Below are 18,174 nucleotides of genomic sequence, written 5' to 3' on the forward strand. Positions count from 1 at the left end.
TAACAGGTGGCAGGCAATGTATGAGTAGGAGAAGACTTGTGAACTGTATTGTCATTGTCTGAGAGGAGGAGGGACATTTATGACGAAATGAGAGGTATATAAACCAATGTACAGGAAATTATAAGCAGAACTCTCGTAAATAAACATTCTGACTATTGTAGACTGGCTGTTTCATTTCAACAAGAACCTTACAAAATGTTTTTTTTTTTATTTTTTTTTATTGAATTTTACGGTATCCAATTGTTAGTAGTTACTGTCTCGTCTCATCGCTACAACTCCCGTACGGGCTCGGGAGAGACGAAGGTCGAAAGCCATGCGTCCTCCGAAACCCAACCCAACCAAGCCGCACTGCTTCTTAACACAGCAGCACCAATGTGTCGGAGGAAACACTGTGCACCTGGCGACCTGGTTAGCGCGCACTGCACCCGTCCCACCACAGGAGTCGCTGGTACGCAATGAGACAAGGATATCCCTACCAGCCAAACTCTCCCTAACCCAGACGACGCTAGGCCAATTGTGCATCGCCCCACAGACCTCCCGGTTGTGGCCAGCTGCTCCATAGACTGGGCGTGAACCCAGTGTCTGGTGACACAGGTGGTGCCCTAGACCACTGCGCCACCCAGGAGGCCCACCTTACAAATTCTTGGTAACAGACCGAGTAGTTTAATTGAAGTTCAGTTTATGAACATTGAGAACAAAATTCTCTTAACACAATGCTTGTTAATTATAGAGACTGAGCACTTCATATTGTTGTATGCTATTATAGAATAGTTCCCGAGAACAGAAGAGGTTTGTATCTATCCTGTAGCACAACTGAACTTTGTGTGTATATCAATAGTTGTGTTTTTGCTTATGTACAGTAGCATATGGAGATGTGTGACACTTACTCCTCAGCCGGAAGTGTCGCCACTTGCGCCGACTGGTTAGTCAGGAGGGCAGTCACGTGTGCTAGCAAGGCAGAGGTCCTAGGTTCGAGACTCGGTGTGAGACGAATCAGGAGGAAGCAGGCAGCGTGACGTCCGTTACATTTAGTTGTTGCTCTGTTGGTCCTTCTGCACAAATCACACCTGTCAACAGAAGTAATGGTGACATCACACACAGCATTTGGCAGTGTGTGTGTGTGTGTGTGTGTGTGTGCACGCGTGCGTGGGTATGAGGGGTTTACGGGAGGTATGTTTGTGGGTGACCCAGGCCCGGGTTGGGCTGTAACTGCTGGAAGTTCTTCCCTGCGTATTCCCGATCAGAGTTTAGCATTACACATCTATTAATAGGGCCTTCCCAGTCTCCTCTCTGACACTGAGGCTGACACACAGCTCTCTGACAACCTGGCCTCAAATATCACTCTGACGCTCAGTCTCTTTCTCCTCCATCAGCACTGCCACCTAGCTAACCACAGACAGCTCACTGGTGTTGGGAGCACCGCAGCTTAGAGCTAGCTGGTAGCACCTGAGTTGTGCAGTGACTGATACCCAGGGATTATACTGGACTCCAAGGTGCCTGGGGAAATAGGCTAGCTGAGGTTTACTAGCCCCTGGAGGTATGAGCTGTTTTAGATACCCAGAGAGTGCTGGTTTGTTCGGTCTTTAGTGCTAAATATATGGTGTTTTGCTTTAGGTGCTAAGAGGGCTGATTAGTTTGTTTGTAATGTAAACAAGGGGTACTGGTTTGTAGTTGTTTGGTGTACTATGTACTGGTCTGGTGGAATTCATTCTAGAGAATTGGTAACTAATGCTGACTTGTGACTTGTCTCTCATCCTCTCTCTGTCTCTCTCTTTCTCTCTCTCCCTCTCTCTCTCTTCATCTCTCTCCCTCTTTCTCTCACTCTCTCTCCATCCACTTCTGTCTCTCTCTCTCGTTCTCTCTCTTGCTCTTTCCCTCTCCCTTTCTCTCTTTTTCTCCCCCCCTCTCTCCCTCTCCCTTTCTCTCTCTTCCTTTCTCTCTCTCTCTCCCTCTCTCTCTCTCTCTCTCTCTCTCTCTCTCTCTCTCTCTCTCTCTCTCTCTCTCTCTCTCTCTCTCTCTCTCTCTCTCTCTCTCTCTCTCTCTCTCTCTCTCTCTCTCTCTCTCTCTCTCCCTCTCTCTTCCCTTCTCAGGGTGACGGACAGCTCTTATCAGTACCAGAGGAGCGAGGCGTCAAGGGCGGAACTGTCGCTGCGAGCCAAAGAGCCCCCCTCTCCTCTCTCTCCCTCTCTCTTTCTCCCTCCCACCCTCGCCAACCCATCTCTCATCTGGAGGAAAAGGCCAGTCAGCGCGTGGGGCCTGTGCCAGAGAGAGGGGTAACATCCACACAAAGACTACTCTCCCCAAAACAACACTAACACTATCTGCGAAGAGGACTAACTGAAACACAACTCTCCACTGTGAGGATCACCGTTTCCGTGGCGAGGGAGGTTCTCTGAAGGTTTTTTGGAGGTTGTGTGACCATTGAGTTGAGGTTTTTGTCTGGAGGTCAGTGAGTGAATGGTACCTGCAGCCATGTCTCCGTTCCTGCGTATCGGCTTCTCCAGCTTCGAGATGGACCCAGGTCTGGCCTACCATGAAGAGGTGATCAACCCGTACTGTGCTGTCTACATGAAGGAGGCTATAGACACAGGTCAGTTGGAGCGTGTGTGTGCCTGTCTCCGAGAGATGTGATGGGGAACCATGGGAACCTCTATGATTTTCTGTAGGACTGTTGTGTCGCATGGAGGAGGAAGGAGGAAGTTGTGCCCAGTGAGTATGTCCCTGTTTACTTCATCTACAGTGTCTATGCATTAAAGAGGGCAGATATATTTATAGACAGACATTTAATAGAACAGACCTTTCTTCTCCAGGGGTTCCATTAGTGTAAACGGGCTTATGATTCATGTCAGTATTACCTCTAAATAGCAATACTTCAGAGTGCTAATGGACAGTTCTGTTTCCTTGCTGACTATATTTAACCGTTGGTAAAGATGACAGTTACAGGGCTAAAAACAGAGAGAGACGTGGGGAGGAAAGAGGAATCTACGTTGTTTTCTCCCATTTCTTTCTCACTTCAACCACAGAGCTGTTCTGGTAGCTGGACAGAGATAGAGTGATAGAGAAACGCTGTGTGTGTGTGTGTGTGTGTGTGTGTGTGTGTGTGTGTGTGTGTGTGTGTGTGTGTGTGTGTGTGTGTGTGTGTGTGTGTGTGTGTGTGTGCGTGTGCGTGTGCGTGTGCGTGCGTGCGTGCGTGCGTGCGTGTGTGCGGGATGTGCGTGGGTGTCTTAGCTCACAGGAAGACCTGTGTTATTCAGTTTCATTTTAGGTCAGTTTGTACTGCTTTTGGTCAGTTTGTACTGCAGTTTGTACTGCTTTTGGTCAGTTTGTACTGCAGTTTGTACTGCTTTTTGGTCAGTTTGTACTGCAGTTTGTACTGCTTTTTGCAATGCCATCAAAAGGCCCAGATGATAGTAAATAGCAGTACAGTATGAGGTTAGGCACCAATATTCCACTGTTGGTGTAGACTACAAGCAGCTGCAAACTGATTGCATTCAGTTGTGCCAATAGAGCGCTTGGAAATTGAACAGAACACCTTACTGAGGAGGAGTGTTTCGGGTCTGGAGTCAGAGTCCTTACTACAGAGCTGTGACTGGCTCAGACTCGTTTCTTAACTCCACTGTGGCTGAAGCACCTAACAGAAAAATGAAAGCAACACCTCAGTCAAATGTCACTTAACCACTACAGAGAGAAAAACAAAGGAACTGATCGTGACTTGGGCTGACAAAAGCCCACTCAGAGCTGTGTGGGACTTCTAAAGCAAAACGTATCGCCCTCTCATGCCAAAGGCGGGTTGGAAACATGATGAAAAATATGAGACAGTCTGTCTGGGGAGAATAGGACAGTTTTTCCCTGTCAGAGGGAAATTATTTTCAGTATAGACAACAGCTGGTAGCCTTGTCTCTGTTCAGAGCAGACAGTCTATGGACCACTGATAAAGATATACGGATCATTCTATGGCAGGAACTTGTCAAATGGCGGAAGGAAAATACTGTGAAGTGGAAGTTATGCTGTAGGTACACATCACAGGAGGCTGCTGAGGGGAGGACGGATCATAATAATGTCCGGAACGGAGCAAATGGTATGACAACAAACACCTGGAAACCAGCCGTTACCACCAGCCTGTCCTCCCAAATGAAGATTCCACCAACCTCCTGTGGTAGAGACAGACCACTCTTTGCTCCTGGTCAGGTCACATGTCAGGAAGAATGTAGGACCAATGACAGATGGACTAATGTTAAGATTCTTGACTGTTTCTACCTGTCTTTCTCCCCCCTTTACACACACACCCTTACCCCTCCAGAGAAGGGCCAGGTGTACAAGCAGAAGAAGCCCACCATGTACCCCCCCTGGAGCAGCACATTTGACGCCCATGTCCACCGGGGCCGTGTCATGCATGTGGTGGTGAAGGATAAAACCGCTGAGCTAAAGTCTGAAGCCGTGGTGCAGCTGGACACCCTGGCCTCACGCTGCAAAAAGGAGAACGGCAAGCTGGAGATCTGGGTAAGACAACAGGGAGGGGGAGGGGGAGGGAAGCAGGGAGAGGGAAGAAAGGGAGGGAGGGGTTCCACTGGCTTAGGGTTGGAGCGAGGGGAATGTGTCGTGTCCACATAATTTGATATGGGGATATATCTGTCTCATTCTCTCTCTCTCTCTCTCTCTCTCTTTCTCTCTCTCTCTCTCTCTCTCTCTCTCTCTCTCTATCCCTCTCTCGCTCTGTCTCTCTATCTCTGTCTCTCTATCTCTGTCTCTCTCTCTCTCTCTCTCTGTCTCAGGTGGAGCTGAAGCCTCAGGGTCGTCTACTCATGGAGGCCAGATACTACTTGGAGAAGAGTGGTGAGAGTTCAGAATCATTGTGGACTTCATAAGGTCTGTGTATGTCTGTTCCTGTGTGGTTATAATCATTCCAGAAGCCCATCTATTCCCAATAGTTTTTGTCAGTGCCCTCTCTTGTTGGGGTCTTATTAACACACTCTGAAGGGTTATAAAGTCATATTGTAACAGGCGTGAGGAAACCTCTCATATGTCTATCTATATATAAAGTCTCACCACTACTCATAATCAGCACTCACAACAGGTGGTCCAATGATTGTCCAGTACTAATCATCTGATCATTTAGCCATTTCAATTACATTACTCACAAATAGAAAGATATTCACCTTTACCCTTTCTCTCTTTCTGTCTCTATCTCTCTGTCGTTGCAAATGCACACACACACACACACACACACACACACACACACACACACACACACACACACACACACACACACACACACACACACACACACACACACACACACACACACACACACACACACACACACACACACACACACACACACACACATTTGACAGACTGTCGTTGATCATGGAGGGCGTGTTAAATTTGCAGCTGTCAGTGTCTAGTGAATACATGCTTGTGGGGCTGTAGGACAGGAAGTCAGCCAAAGGCCTTCTTCCTCTCTCCCAAACACACACACACAGTCACTCACTTGCACACAGACTGGCAGGAGGACATTCCTATCATGCGTTTACGGAGGAGCAAATATGACTAGCATGTCTCTCTCTTCCTCGTCCTCTGTCTTTTAACTGTGACAAGACTATGCAGTGTACATAACTTTCATGTGTCTGCGCCTGTTTCCCAGAAGCCGCAGGTTCAGGTGAGGGAGATGGATTTGGAGAGAGAGACAGGGATCCGGGAGTCTTTGCCCTCCACGCACGACGCGGAGCCATCAAACAGGCCAAGATCCACGAGGTCAAATGTCATGAGTTCAGCGCCACTTTCTTCCCCCAGCCCACCTTCTGCTCCGTCTGTAAAGAGTTTGTCTGGTACGTCCACTGAGCCAAAACACTATACACTGACTATACCAAACATTAGGAACACCTTCCTAATATTGAGTTGCCCTCAGAACAGCCTCAGTTTTGTCCGGGCATGGTCTCTACAAGGTGTTTAAAGTTTCCACAAGGATACTGGCCCATGTTAACGCCAATGCTTCCCACAGTTGTGTCAAGTTGACTGGATGTCCTTTGGGTGGAGGACCATTCTTGATACACACGGGAAACTGTTGAGCGTGAAAAACCCAGCAGCGTCGCAGTTCTTGACACAAACCGGTGTGCCTGGCACCTACTACCACACCCCATTTTTGTCTTGCCCATTCACCCTCTGAATACACAAAACCTGTCTCAATTGTCTCAAGGCTTAAAAGTGCTTCTTTAGCCTGTCTCCTCCCCTTCATCTAGGCAGATTTAACAGTTGACATCAATAAGGGATCATAGCGTTCACCTGGATTCACCTGGTCAGTCTATACACTAGATGACCAAAAGTTTGTGGACACCTGCTCGACGAACATCTCATTCCAAAATCATGGGCATTAATATGGATTTGGTCCCCCCTTTGATGCTATAACCGCCTCCCCTCTTCTGCGAAGGCTTTACACTAGATGTTGGAACATTTCTGCAGGGACTTGCTTCCAATCAGCCACAAGAGCATTAGTGAGGTCGGGCACTGATGTTGGGCGATTAGGCCTGGCTCGCGGTCACCGTTCGAATTCATCCCAAAGGTGTTCGATGGGGTTGAGATCAGGGCTCTGTGTAGGCCAGTCAAGTTCTTCCATACCGATCTCGACAAACCATTTCTGTATGGACCTCGCTTTGTGCACGGGGCATTGTCATGCTAAAACAGGAAAGGGCCTTCCCCAAACTGTTACCACAACGTTGGAAGCACAGAATCATCTAGAATGTAATTGTCTGCTGTAGTGTTAAGATTTCCCTTCACTGGAACTAAGGGGCCTAGCCCGAACCATGAAAAACATCTCCAGACCATTATTCCTCCTCCACCAAACTTTACAGTTGCCACTATGCATTGGGGCAGGTACCGTTCTGGCATCCGTCTAACCCAGATTTGTCTGTCGGACTGCCAGATGGTGAAGCATGATTCAGCATTCCAGAGAACGCGTTTTCACTGCTCCAGAGTTCAATGGCGACGAGCTTTACACCACTCCAACCGACACTTGGCATTGCACATGGTGATCTTAAGCTTGTGTTAGGCTGCTCGGCCATGGAAACCCATTTCATGAAGCTCCCGACAAACAGTTTGACGCCCATGTCCACCGGGGCCGTGTCATGCACGTGGTGGTGAAGGATAAAACCGCTGAGCTAAAGTCTGAGGCCGTGGTGCAGCTGGACACCCTGGCCTCACGCTGCAAAAAGGAGAACGGCAAACTGGAGATCTGGGAAAGCTGGAGATCCGGGTTTCCATGTGCTGACGTTGCTTCCAGAGGCAGTTTGGAACTCGGTAGTCAGTGTTGCAACCCAAGGACAGACAATTTGTATATGCTACGCGCTTCTGCACTCGGCGGTCCCGTTCTGTGAGCTTGTGTGGCATACCACTTCGCGGCTGAGCCATTGTTGCTTCTAGACGTTTCCACTTCACAATAACAGCACTTACAGTTGACTGGGGCAGCTCTAGCAGGGCAGACATTTGACGAACTGACTTGTTGGAAAGGTGGCATCCTATGACGGTGTCAAATTGAAAGTCACTGAGCTCTTCAGTAAGGCCATTCTACTGCCAATGTTTGTCTATAGAGATTGCATGGCTGTGTGCTCGATTTTATACACCGGTCAGCAAAGGGTGTGGCTGAAATTGGCGAATCCACTCATTTGAAGGGGTGTCCACATACTTTTGTATATATAGTGTATCATGTATCACCCCTTCTTTCTGTACAGTATGTATATCACAACCTAACTTTATTTAAAACCTAGTCAATTGGAGTACAAATACTGTATGACATCGTTCACATAGATTTTTTTCATGGTCTCTCTGAAACAAACACGACAGTATTTCTATTTAAACATCATCCACATCATCCAGTGTTTGTTTCCTGGTTCCTGTTCATGTTGTGTTTCTTTTCCCCACAGGGGTCTGAATAAGCAGGGTTATCAGTGTCGACGTGAGTATCTCTGCTCTCTCTTTCCCCTCATCTTCTACCTATTCCATATTCTATCCCTACACTCCTCCGTCCTCTCTCCTGTCTACACTCTCATCCCCTCATCCTTGGTCTTTCAGAGTGCAACGCAGCCATCCACAAGAAATGCATTGACAAAATCATCGCCAAGTGCACTGGGTCGGCCATCAACAGCAAAGAGACCATGGTAGGCCTGTACATTGTAGTCCATTTCTATACAGCGATGACATTAAGTGATTTTGAGCATTTTAGAGCATCTTGGATTTGTCATGATATTTAGTTGCGTGGTTTCCAATAATAGTGGCAGTAAACGGTGTCCACTTTGTCTTGGTGTTTGTGACATGAGGAACCTCAATTAAGACAACTGGATGTCCCCTTAGATTGCATGCAGACAGACTGACATACAGTGTATCTGGGCTTTGGTGACTGTGGTTTAGCTCAGAGGTAACACACTTGTTAATTGTCGGTTAAAGTCAACCACATACACACTGACTGTAACTTATTCTCTCTCACAGTACACACTGACTGTAACTTATTCTCTCTCACAGTACACACTGACTAACTCACTCTCTCTCACAGTACACACTGACTAACTCACTCTCTCTCACAGTACACACTGACTAACTCACTCTCTCTCACAGTACACACTGACTAACTCACTCTCTCTCTCACAGTACACACTGAGACAGTGGGTTGGTTCTTCGAAGCAGTACTCACCGATCCTAGACAGAGAAAAAATTACAGTTTTATCCCAGGGATTTTACTTCCCTAAAACGTCCAAAGCAGTTGTTGCCTACTTCCTGTGTCATATTTCCATGGCAACGAAGGGTTGTAGTGCGGCGTGTTCAGGTGACAGAGTGTGTTTGCTGTGTGTTGCAGATCCACAAGGAGCGCTTTAAGATCGACATGCCCCACAGGTTTAAGGTGTACAACTACAAGAGCCCCACATTCTGTGAACACTGTGGCACGCTGCTGTGGGGGCTGGCCAAGCAGGGACTCAAGTGTGAGGGTGAGAGGACAGTCCACAGGAGGCTGCTGAGGGGAGGATGGCTCATAATAATGGCTGGAGCGGAGCAAATTGAATGGCATCAACCACATGGAATCTATGTGTTTGATGTATTTAATACCATTCCACCTATTCCTCTCCAGCCATTACCACGAGCCCGTCCTCCCCAATTAAGGTTCCACCAACCTCCTGTGGAAGAGACCCTGATCACATCATAACATCACTGTCATTCCACAATCACATCATACCATTACCATCTCAAATCATAACAGTACCCTATCAAACCATTATGTTGTACCATACCTTTTCACATGATTCCCTATTTCACCGTTACAGGATCCCAAATCTCCAAATGTATTGATTTCCTCGTGCCATTCCATCTGTGTCTGTATACTGTGTAACCACGTGTGTTGTCCATGCAGAGTGTGGTATGAACGTTCATCACAAGTGCCAGAAAAAGGTGGCCAACCTGTGTGGAGTCAACCAGAAACTGATGGCTGAAGCCCTGGCCACGATCGAGACTAAACAGCAGGTCAGAGTTCAGGGGTCGAGGGGTTAGGAAGTCAATGCTGTCCGACAGATCCACAATAGCTCCAAAGTGCTTTTCATTCAAAAAATATTACAAAAATGTATGTTGATTGTAAGGAATCTATCCCTGCCCGTTATACAGATACTGTAGCATTGTGTTATGTTATTAATTGTTATGTGTCTATGCATTTTCCTATAGGCCAGGAGCTCCAGAGAGAGTGAGATCTATAGTCGAGGCGGGCCGGTGGGCGTGGGCCAGGCAGGGGTGGTGCGGGAACCTTCAGGTTTAGTGGCAGGTCACCCCCCGACAGCAGCCACCGCTGGGCGAAAAGGTAAGGAGACCACACATGGTCAACCTGGTCATTCATGCAACTGTGAGGTCTTTGTAGTCAACTTGAGACTTAATAGGACTAAATTACTATCTCCCCTTCTCCACCCCCTCTCCAGAGCAGGAGGGTATATCGTGGGACACCCCAGCGGAGGGGGACATGCCTGCCCCTGTGATGGAGGAGCCTGAGACGCTGTATGCCGTCCCCAGAAAAGAACACCACAAGTTCACCCTCGACAACTTCATCCTGCATAAGATGCTTGGCAAAGGCAGCTTTGGCAAGGTACCAGAGAGAGAGAGAAACCACTGCACCTAGTGAGCCCCTAGATTCACTAGGGATATACGTTTTCTATCTGGGCTTAAGACATTTCACCATAAACTGGGTCTAGTGCTTCTATAACATACAGGGAGTTTACATTGACATTTAGATTTTAGTCATTTAGCAGACGCTCTTATCCAGGGCGAGTGCATACATTTTCATACTTTTTTTACATACTGGTCCCTCGTGGGAATTGAACTCACAACCAGTTTCTCAGTCCATTTATAACTAGAACATTTATCAAGCCCAAGCCTTGTCTCAGTTTATGGTGACAGTGTCACGGCTGTTTAAAGAAGAGGACCAAGGTGCAGCGTGGTGAGCGTACATGTTCCTTTATTAAACAAGACGCCGAACAAAACCATAAACACGACAAACAAACCGTGAAGCTCAAAGGCTATGTGCCCTAAACAAGTCAACTTCCCACGAACACAGGTGGAAAAAAGAGCTGCCTAAGTATGGTTCCCAATCAGAGACAACGATAGACAGCTGTCCCTGATTGAGAACCATATCCGGCCAAAACATAGAAATAGAAAATCATAGAAACACAAAACATAGAATGCCCACCCCAACTCACACCTGGACCAAACCAAAATAGAGACCTACAAAGGATCTCTAAGGTCAAGGCGTGACAGATATGTCTTGCTCTAGCTGATGTAAACCGTGCAGATGAAAGTGTACATCGTTATTTATAGAGATTGTTAATAAACATATACTGAGTGTACAAAACATTAGGAGCAGACAGGTTCAATCAGGACTTTTAAGCCTTGATACAATTGAGACATAGATTGTCTCTGTGTGCCATTCAGAGTGTGAATGGGCAAGAAAAACGATTGAAGTGCCTTTGAACGGGGTATGGTAGTAGGTGCCATGCGCACTGGTTTGAGTGTCTCAAGAACTGCAACGCTGCTGGGTTTTTCACTCTCAACATTTTCCTATGTGTATCAAGAATGGTCCACGACCCCTAATTGAGTCGTGGACCAAGAATGGTCCACGACTCAATTAAGGTAAGATAACCTTAATTGAAATATAATGTTGGTGTTGTGATGATTATGTTTGGACCTGTAAACATGTTGGTCAAAATGTTCCAGAACCAGAATGTACTAGAACTTCGCTAGAATGGACGTCAATGGGGGAGTGTCTCGGACACTGATTGGCCTCTATCTGAGTGTTACCAATAACGTTACCGGTAGCTTTCTAAGTTTACCAGTAAACTACCAGAATTTTGGAAACATTCAGGATTTTATGAAATGTTCATAACATGTAAAGTGTATCAAATAATATATTAAGATGATTTGAATAAACAAACTTGAATGACAAAGCTTTAAAACGTTATCCTAAATATAACCCATCAAGTTAGTGAATACCATTGGTGTTGAATATCAAATCAAATCAAATGTTTTTATATAGCCATTCTTACATCAGCTGATATCTCAAAGTGCTGTACAGAAACCCAGGCTAAAACCCCAAACAGCAAGCAATGCAGGTGTAAAAGCATAATACTGTATATCCTTTACATTTTTACACACTTTTATTGATTTTACTCGGTCAATATGTTTTTATTGCAAATGTTTTTATTACACCAAACTGGTGGCAGTTGAGAAAAAGTCAATAGTTGGAAGAGTTACAGATTTAATTGGAAATTATGTCATTGTTGATTAGATGCTTTTTTTCATGAATCAGGCTGTTTTCTCGTGAATCATACTGTCTATCCACTAGAAACTCACGGATATGGACGCAGATATTAAGATAAAGAAAAAATAAATATTGTGAGTGAAAACATTTAATAAAAATTATTCTGGTATAAATTATTGAAGTTACCATAGATTGCCATAGATTACCTGTTAATTACCAGGAAACTTCGATAAATTACCGGTCATTTTTCAACGCTAGTAATAATGATGTTATGAAACCAAAAAATATCAAAGTGTGACTTGTGTTGCCTAGTCTTTGAACATGTTCTAGCCATGCTCTATGTTCCTGGATCCAGTGTACTAAAGAGAGTTCTTGACTGTACTTAGACGTTGCCTGACTGATCCTTCACCTCCATTTGACAAGCCCTGAATAGCTGAACGCAGTGATTTCCTACATGTACGTATCATCTGTGTGTGTTGCTAGGTGTTTTTGGCCGAGCTGAAGAGCAGTAGAGAGTTCTTTGCGGTGAAGGCTCTGAAGAAGGACGTGGTTCTGATGGATGATGATGTGGAGTGTACCATGGTGGAGAGGAGAGTTCTCTCCCTGGCCTGGGAACACCCCTTCCTCACACACCTCCACTGCACCTTCCAGACCACGGTAACACACACACATGCACTCAACACACACACACACACACACTCAAACCACAGGTTTTGTTGATATGACTGTGTTGTGTGTGTGACAGGAGAACCTGTTCTTTGTGATGGAGTATCTGAACGGAGGTGACCTCATGTTCCACATCCAGAACTGTCACAAGTTTGACGTGCAGAGATCGACGTAAGTTAAACCACACTCACACACACACACACACGCACGCACGCACGCACGCACGCACGCACGCACGCACGCACACACACACACACACACACACACACACACACACACACACACACACACACACACACACACACACACATGAACACACACACACACACACACACAAACAAACACACATCCTGCATTCTCTCCAACCATCCCTCTCTCCTGACATCCCCTCTCTCCTCCCTCTGGCTGTAGGTTCTATGCTGCTGAGATTATCTGTGGGCTCCAGTTCCTCCACTCCAAAGGCATTGTCTATAGGGATCTGAAGCTGGACAACGTGTTGTTAGACTCAGAAGGCCATATAAAGATAGCAGACTTTGGGATGTGTAAGGAGAACATGGAGGGAGAAACGCGGACCTGCACCTTCTGTGGAACACCTGATTACATCGCCCCAGAGGTGACTGCATGTTCACCATCACTATAGGAATCTACACTCTTACTATCAGCATTGCAACCCTTAAAAGGTGTACAACCAATGGAAACGTTCCCTTAGGGAACTAATGTTTCTCACACTCAATTCTGATCTCATTGATTTGTATCATTAATCAATTACATACCATCTCCGTCTAATGTACTGGTTTTAGATAAACATCATGAAGTGATGATGATGATGATGAAGAGATGTCATGTTGAACTGAACGGTCATGGTTTTCTAGATTCTGCTGGGGCAGAAGTACGGCAGCTCAGTGGACTGGTGGTCGTTCGGGGTCTTGCTGTACGAGATGCTGATTGGCCAGTCTCCATTCCATGGTCGCGATGAGGAGGAACTGTTCCAGTCCATCAGGACAGATGACCCCTGTTACCCCCGCTGGCTGACCAAGGACGCACGAGACATCCTCATCAAGGTCTCACTCAATGCAACAACTTGGTCCACTCACTGCAATGCCACTACGAATGAACTACGGCAACGTTGTCCACTATGCACCAGATTACATACATCAACATGAATGATTGACGGTTGGGATGGATGTGACCTGCACTGTGTGTGTCTGCGTGTGATTGGTTACCTTTCATGAGGGTGTTCTTGTGTCTTTTTCCCATTGGAGTGGAGGTTATGAACTTGGTGTCCTCTGTCCTGATGTGTGTGCGTGTGCGTGTGCGTGTGCGTGTGTGTGTGTGTGTGTGTGTGTGTGTGTGTGTGTGTGTGTGTGTGTGTGTGTGTGTGTGTGTGTGTGTGTGTGCGTGTGTGTGTGCGTGTGTGTGGTATGTTTGTTTTACAGCTGTTTGTGAGGGAGCCGGAGAGGAGGCTGGGTGTGAAGGGGAACATCCGTCAACACTCCTTCTTCAAAGACACAGACTGGAACGCTCTGGAGAAACGAGAGGTGGCGCCGCCCTTCAGGCCAACTGTGGTACGTACATCCTCAGGCTGCAAGTCTGTGTGTTTGTTTACGTCTGCATTTCTATGCATGTGTGTGTGTGCTCGCTGCGTGTGTGTGTGTGTGTTGTAACCTCTCCCCTCTCTCCTGTCCATGCAGAAATCCCCCAGTGACGTCAGTAACTTTGACAAGGAGTTTATCAATGAGAAACCCAGGTTGTCGTGTGCAGATCGTACCCTCATGAACAGTGTGGACCAAACCATGTTTAACAACTTCTCCTTCGTCAACCCAGCTATGGGCCACATCAAAGGCCCCTGACCTGCGATAACCTTACAACAACCTACCAGCAACATATTCACAATCCATCAACAACCCACTGTACCAGCAACATATTCACAACCTATCTGTAACCTTCGGACAACCTATTCGCAACGCATCAATTACTCATTACGACAACACATCACAGACAGGAGTCAAGGACACTTACCTAACAGATCAATAACGTATCCACAACCAGTCAATAACATCTCACCTCAGCTCTTTTATAGAGCCAAGGTGTACAGCAGTGGAGGCTGCTGAGGGGAGGACGGCTCATAATAATGGCCGGAACGTAGAAAATGGAATGGCATCAAACATGTCATGTGTTTGATGTGTTTGATGTATATGATACCATTCCACTGATTCCGCTCCAGTCATTACCACGAGCCAGTCCTCCCCAATTAAGGTGCCAACAGCCACCTGTGGTGTACAGACTACTGTAGGAGTCACTACCCGATTGCCCAGATTGTGTGGAATACTGAGACTGTTGTATTGTACTCATAACCTGTTATTCAATAGTGTCTGTTCAATCAACTTTAACCATTTCCTGGGACATTTTATATTTAATTCTGAAATTGTATCAGTAGTTTTATTAAATAGAGCCACGGTTAGGCAGTTAGTATATTAAAATGTGTTGTTTTGCCATTGTTATTGCTCAGATCCAGGTAGATTGTCACACTATCGAACAGTGGAGTGGTTGGTTTCAATGTACATGGATAAATGAATGGTTTATGTTTACATGATACTGTGTTTTATAATGGCCCTTCAGAGGCTTGTGATCGCTGTGATTAAGTTATTCTAGAATCGAAATGACATAGATGATGCCTAGATTCAGCAGTAATTGTTTGTTTTTACTCTGTACATTAAAATAAGATTTTTGTAAATACATGTCCCATTACATATTTGCATTCAAGCATGAGTTGGTGTCACAGAGTGTGAGAATGAGAATTTAGTTGAAATACTAAAACCGCTATCTTCCTGCCTCTCTCTATCTCCCACTCTTTCCTTCCTGTGCCTCGCCCTCTCAGAGACTAGACTGACAAACTGGTCAAAGTTACCATTGCTCTTTCTGTCTGCATTTGGGACCCTGGTGTTACGTTGTGATATAATGTACTATCATCTCACCAGCTATAAAGGTAATTTATGATTAATCTGTGATTAGATACTGTACTTCCTTGATAGATAGATACAACAGTTCTGTGCATTCACAGGGCAGATCAATAGCAGTGCCTTTTCTCTCCAGTGGGGGGCAGCATGGGGGTAGACTGACTCATTCACTCACCCACCTGTAGCCTACTGTCTATGCATCTATGGCTCTATCCTCCCTCCCTAATGTTTGTTCCTTTTCCCGACAATTCTCTATCTGCCTCACCCTACCGCCCCACCCTCCCTCTCCTCCTAGCGCTGTGGTACCCTGGGACAGACAGACTAATCTGAGAGGGAGCGATCCGTCACTGACCCATAATCCATTTATACACAGCAGCAAACTACTTCCTGCCACTGGCCCAGGTACAGTCGCCACTTGACAACCATGTCACACCAACAAGGGTAGAGATGGGGATGGCAAGCGTTTTAATGTAGAACTCCAAGGTACTATCACCTTTCAGGTAAGACCCAAATGCAGACTGTGTTGAAGTAACAAGTTTATTACAGCAACAGGGGCTGTCAAACGACAGGTCAAGGCAGGCTGGGGGCGATAATCCAGAGTAGTGGTGCAATGGAACAGAATGTCAGCAGGCTCAGGGTCAGGTCAGGCAGAGGTCAGTAATCGAGAGTAGTGGTGCAATGGAACAGGACGTCAGCAGGTTCAGGCAAAAAAGGTCAAAACTGGGGAGAAACAGGAAGAATCGATAGACAGGAACAGAGGGAAAACCGCTGGTAGGCTTGACGAAACAAAACAAAATGGCAACAGACAAACAGAGAACACAGGTATACGTACCCAGGGGATAATGGGGAAAATGGGCGACACCTGGAGGGGGGTGGAGACAAGCACAAGGACAGGTGAAACAGATCAGGGTGTGACAGGTACAGAGTGGTGAACAGAAGCTGGACTATACATTTAGATTAGAAATGTTTAGAAAGGTCTGCACTTTGAAATAGTTTGATAAGATATTGTTTGTATAAGGTGATCAAACTGTTTGTATCTTCTTGAGCAGTGCTTCACAAACCTCTCCTGGAGTACCCACAGCCTGTCCATGTATTTGACGAATCCCAGAACTAACACAGCTGATTTAACTAATGAGGGGTCTGATGATTAGGTGACCATTTGAATCAGGTGTGTTAGTTCTGGAATACATTAATGAAGTGAACTGGCTGGGGCTACTCGAGGAGAGGTTTGGGCTAGAGGAGACCATTTGACTACGTTCCCTGATAATTAAATCAACAAAGACGCATTTACACCCAGTGACCACATGACAGCAGTGTACTACCACATATCCCCTCAGTTCCTCACAGGAGACCCACAAGTCATGCGGCTACCTGAGCTCACATTATGGATGCTGTGACTCAGTAAGAGTGACTCATAGCTGGAATGTTTTGAATGTTTGATGTTATCAGTGGACAGAACTACACGCGTTCACAGTCATTGGTCATGCATGTAATCTCTGAATATAGAGTTATGTAAATGAACCCGGTTGACATTCGAAGGCATTATGGATTGAGTCCTATATCTATAATGTGACCGCCAGTCAGACAGTACGTTTCCTGTCTCATCACCACACAGGTCAATGCTCATCTCTATACATCTGTGCACACACACGCACACACACACACACGTACAGGTGGACTCTCACCTCTAAACAGGAGACACTGTCTGTCTGTCTGTCTGTCTGTCTGTCTGTCTGTCTGTCTGTCTGTCTGTCTGACCGAGTGACACTCTCTTATCTTATCTAAGTCATCCTCATGTGCACGTGCATTAGGCCAACAGAATAGTCACATGCAACAGTCTTGTTGTGGCAATATAATCTGACCTACCTGAGATGGTCTGCCTACCTGCCTATATAAGGCTGGGAATGTCTATATCGGCAGTGAATCAGACTGTGTTACCCCATCAGAAGATACGTGTTAAGTAGTTGTGGACCGTGCCTATCTGACTGAATGTGTGAGTTCTGACTCATTCCCAGACTTACTGTAAACACAGACAGGTCTGCCTACTGGACATTTACAGCTAATGGAAATGAATAATTCCACTTACACACCCCAACCAAACACACACATGCATGAATATATGCACACACACACATGCTAAACATTGAGCCATTTAAAAATGGATTCCCCTGGTTTACCATTGAAGCTCATTGAGTGTGTGTGTGTTCATGTTGAAAACAATGATTGTGCTTTGTCAGTTTTTAACTAGGCAAGTTAGTTAAGAACACATTTTTTTTTACAATGACGACCTATCGGGGAACAGTGGGTTAACTGCCTTGTTCAGAACACGGAGTTCTACCTTGTCAGCTCAGGGATTCAATCTAGCAACCTTCCAGTTAATGGCCCAACGCTCTAACCACTAGGCTACCTAACTTTACCCTTTTTTACCACGCATCCTGTGACACAGGTGTTCTGAAACGCACCCCTACCGTCACCAGTTAACTCTGCATTAGTTTTTACATTTAACATTTAAGTCATTTAGCAGATGCTCTTATCCAGAGCGACTTACAAATTGGAAAGTTCATACATATTCATCCTGGTCCCCCCATGGGAATTGAACCCTGGTCCCCCCGTGGGAATTGAACCCACAACCCTGACGTTGCAAGCGCCATGCTCTACCAACTGAGCCACACGGGACCACGTTCCTGTCAACCTAAGGAGTTGTGTCAGAGATCAAGGCCAGTTTCCTGGGGCAGTAAGGGAGCTAATGGATTAGGGCAGGTATAAGGCAGTCGT

The 18,174-nt window shown here is 46.0% G+C and overlaps 1 protein-coding gene across 2 annotated transcripts in view; it reads left to right on the forward strand.

Annotated features, from left to right (window-relative positions):
* The window catches only part of LOC129838653 (protein kinase C theta type-like), an 18,945-nt gene extending 3,769 nt beyond the window's left edge, over positions 1-15,176 (forward strand). The window contains exons 1-17 of one of the 2 annotated variants that reach the window (XM_055905775.1): positions 1,356-1,537; positions 2,091-2,590; positions 4,301-4,500; positions 4,773-4,833; positions 5,645-5,828; positions 7,917-7,948; positions 8,065-8,150; positions 8,843-8,972; positions 9,392-9,501; positions 9,697-9,829; positions 9,945-10,108; positions 12,260-12,433; positions 12,522-12,613; positions 12,854-13,055; positions 13,315-13,503; positions 13,879-14,007; positions 14,134-15,176. In XM_055905775.1, coding sequence (XP_055761750.1) covers positions 2,458-2,590; positions 4,301-4,500; positions 4,773-4,833; positions 5,645-5,828; positions 7,917-7,948; positions 8,065-8,150; positions 8,843-8,972; positions 9,392-9,501; positions 9,697-9,829; positions 9,945-10,108; positions 12,260-12,433; positions 12,522-12,613; positions 12,854-13,055; positions 13,315-13,503; positions 13,879-14,007; positions 14,134-14,292 — 2,178 coding nt within the window. In that variant the 5' untranslated portion in view covers positions 1,356-1,537; positions 2,091-2,457 and the 3' untranslated portion in view covers positions 14,293-15,176. Of the gene's footprint in view, positions 1-1,355; positions 1,538-2,090; positions 2,591-4,300; positions 4,501-4,772; positions 4,834-5,644; positions 5,829-7,916; positions 7,949-8,064; positions 8,151-8,842; positions 8,973-9,391; positions 9,502-9,696; positions 9,830-9,944; positions 10,109-12,259; positions 12,434-12,521; positions 12,614-12,853; positions 13,056-13,314; positions 13,504-13,878; positions 14,008-14,133 lie in introns of those variants that run through there. The other variant, XM_055905774.1, reaches the window with a different exon arrangement.
* Positions 15,177-18,174: the final 2,998 nt, after the last annotated feature.

Source organism: Salvelinus fontinalis, chromosome 39, assembly GCF_029448725.1.
Source record: "Salvelinus fontinalis isolate EN_2023a chromosome 39, ASM2944872v1, whole genome shotgun sequence".
NCBI lineage: Eukaryota > Metazoa > Chordata > Actinopteri > Salmoniformes > Salmonidae > Salvelinus > Salvelinus fontinalis.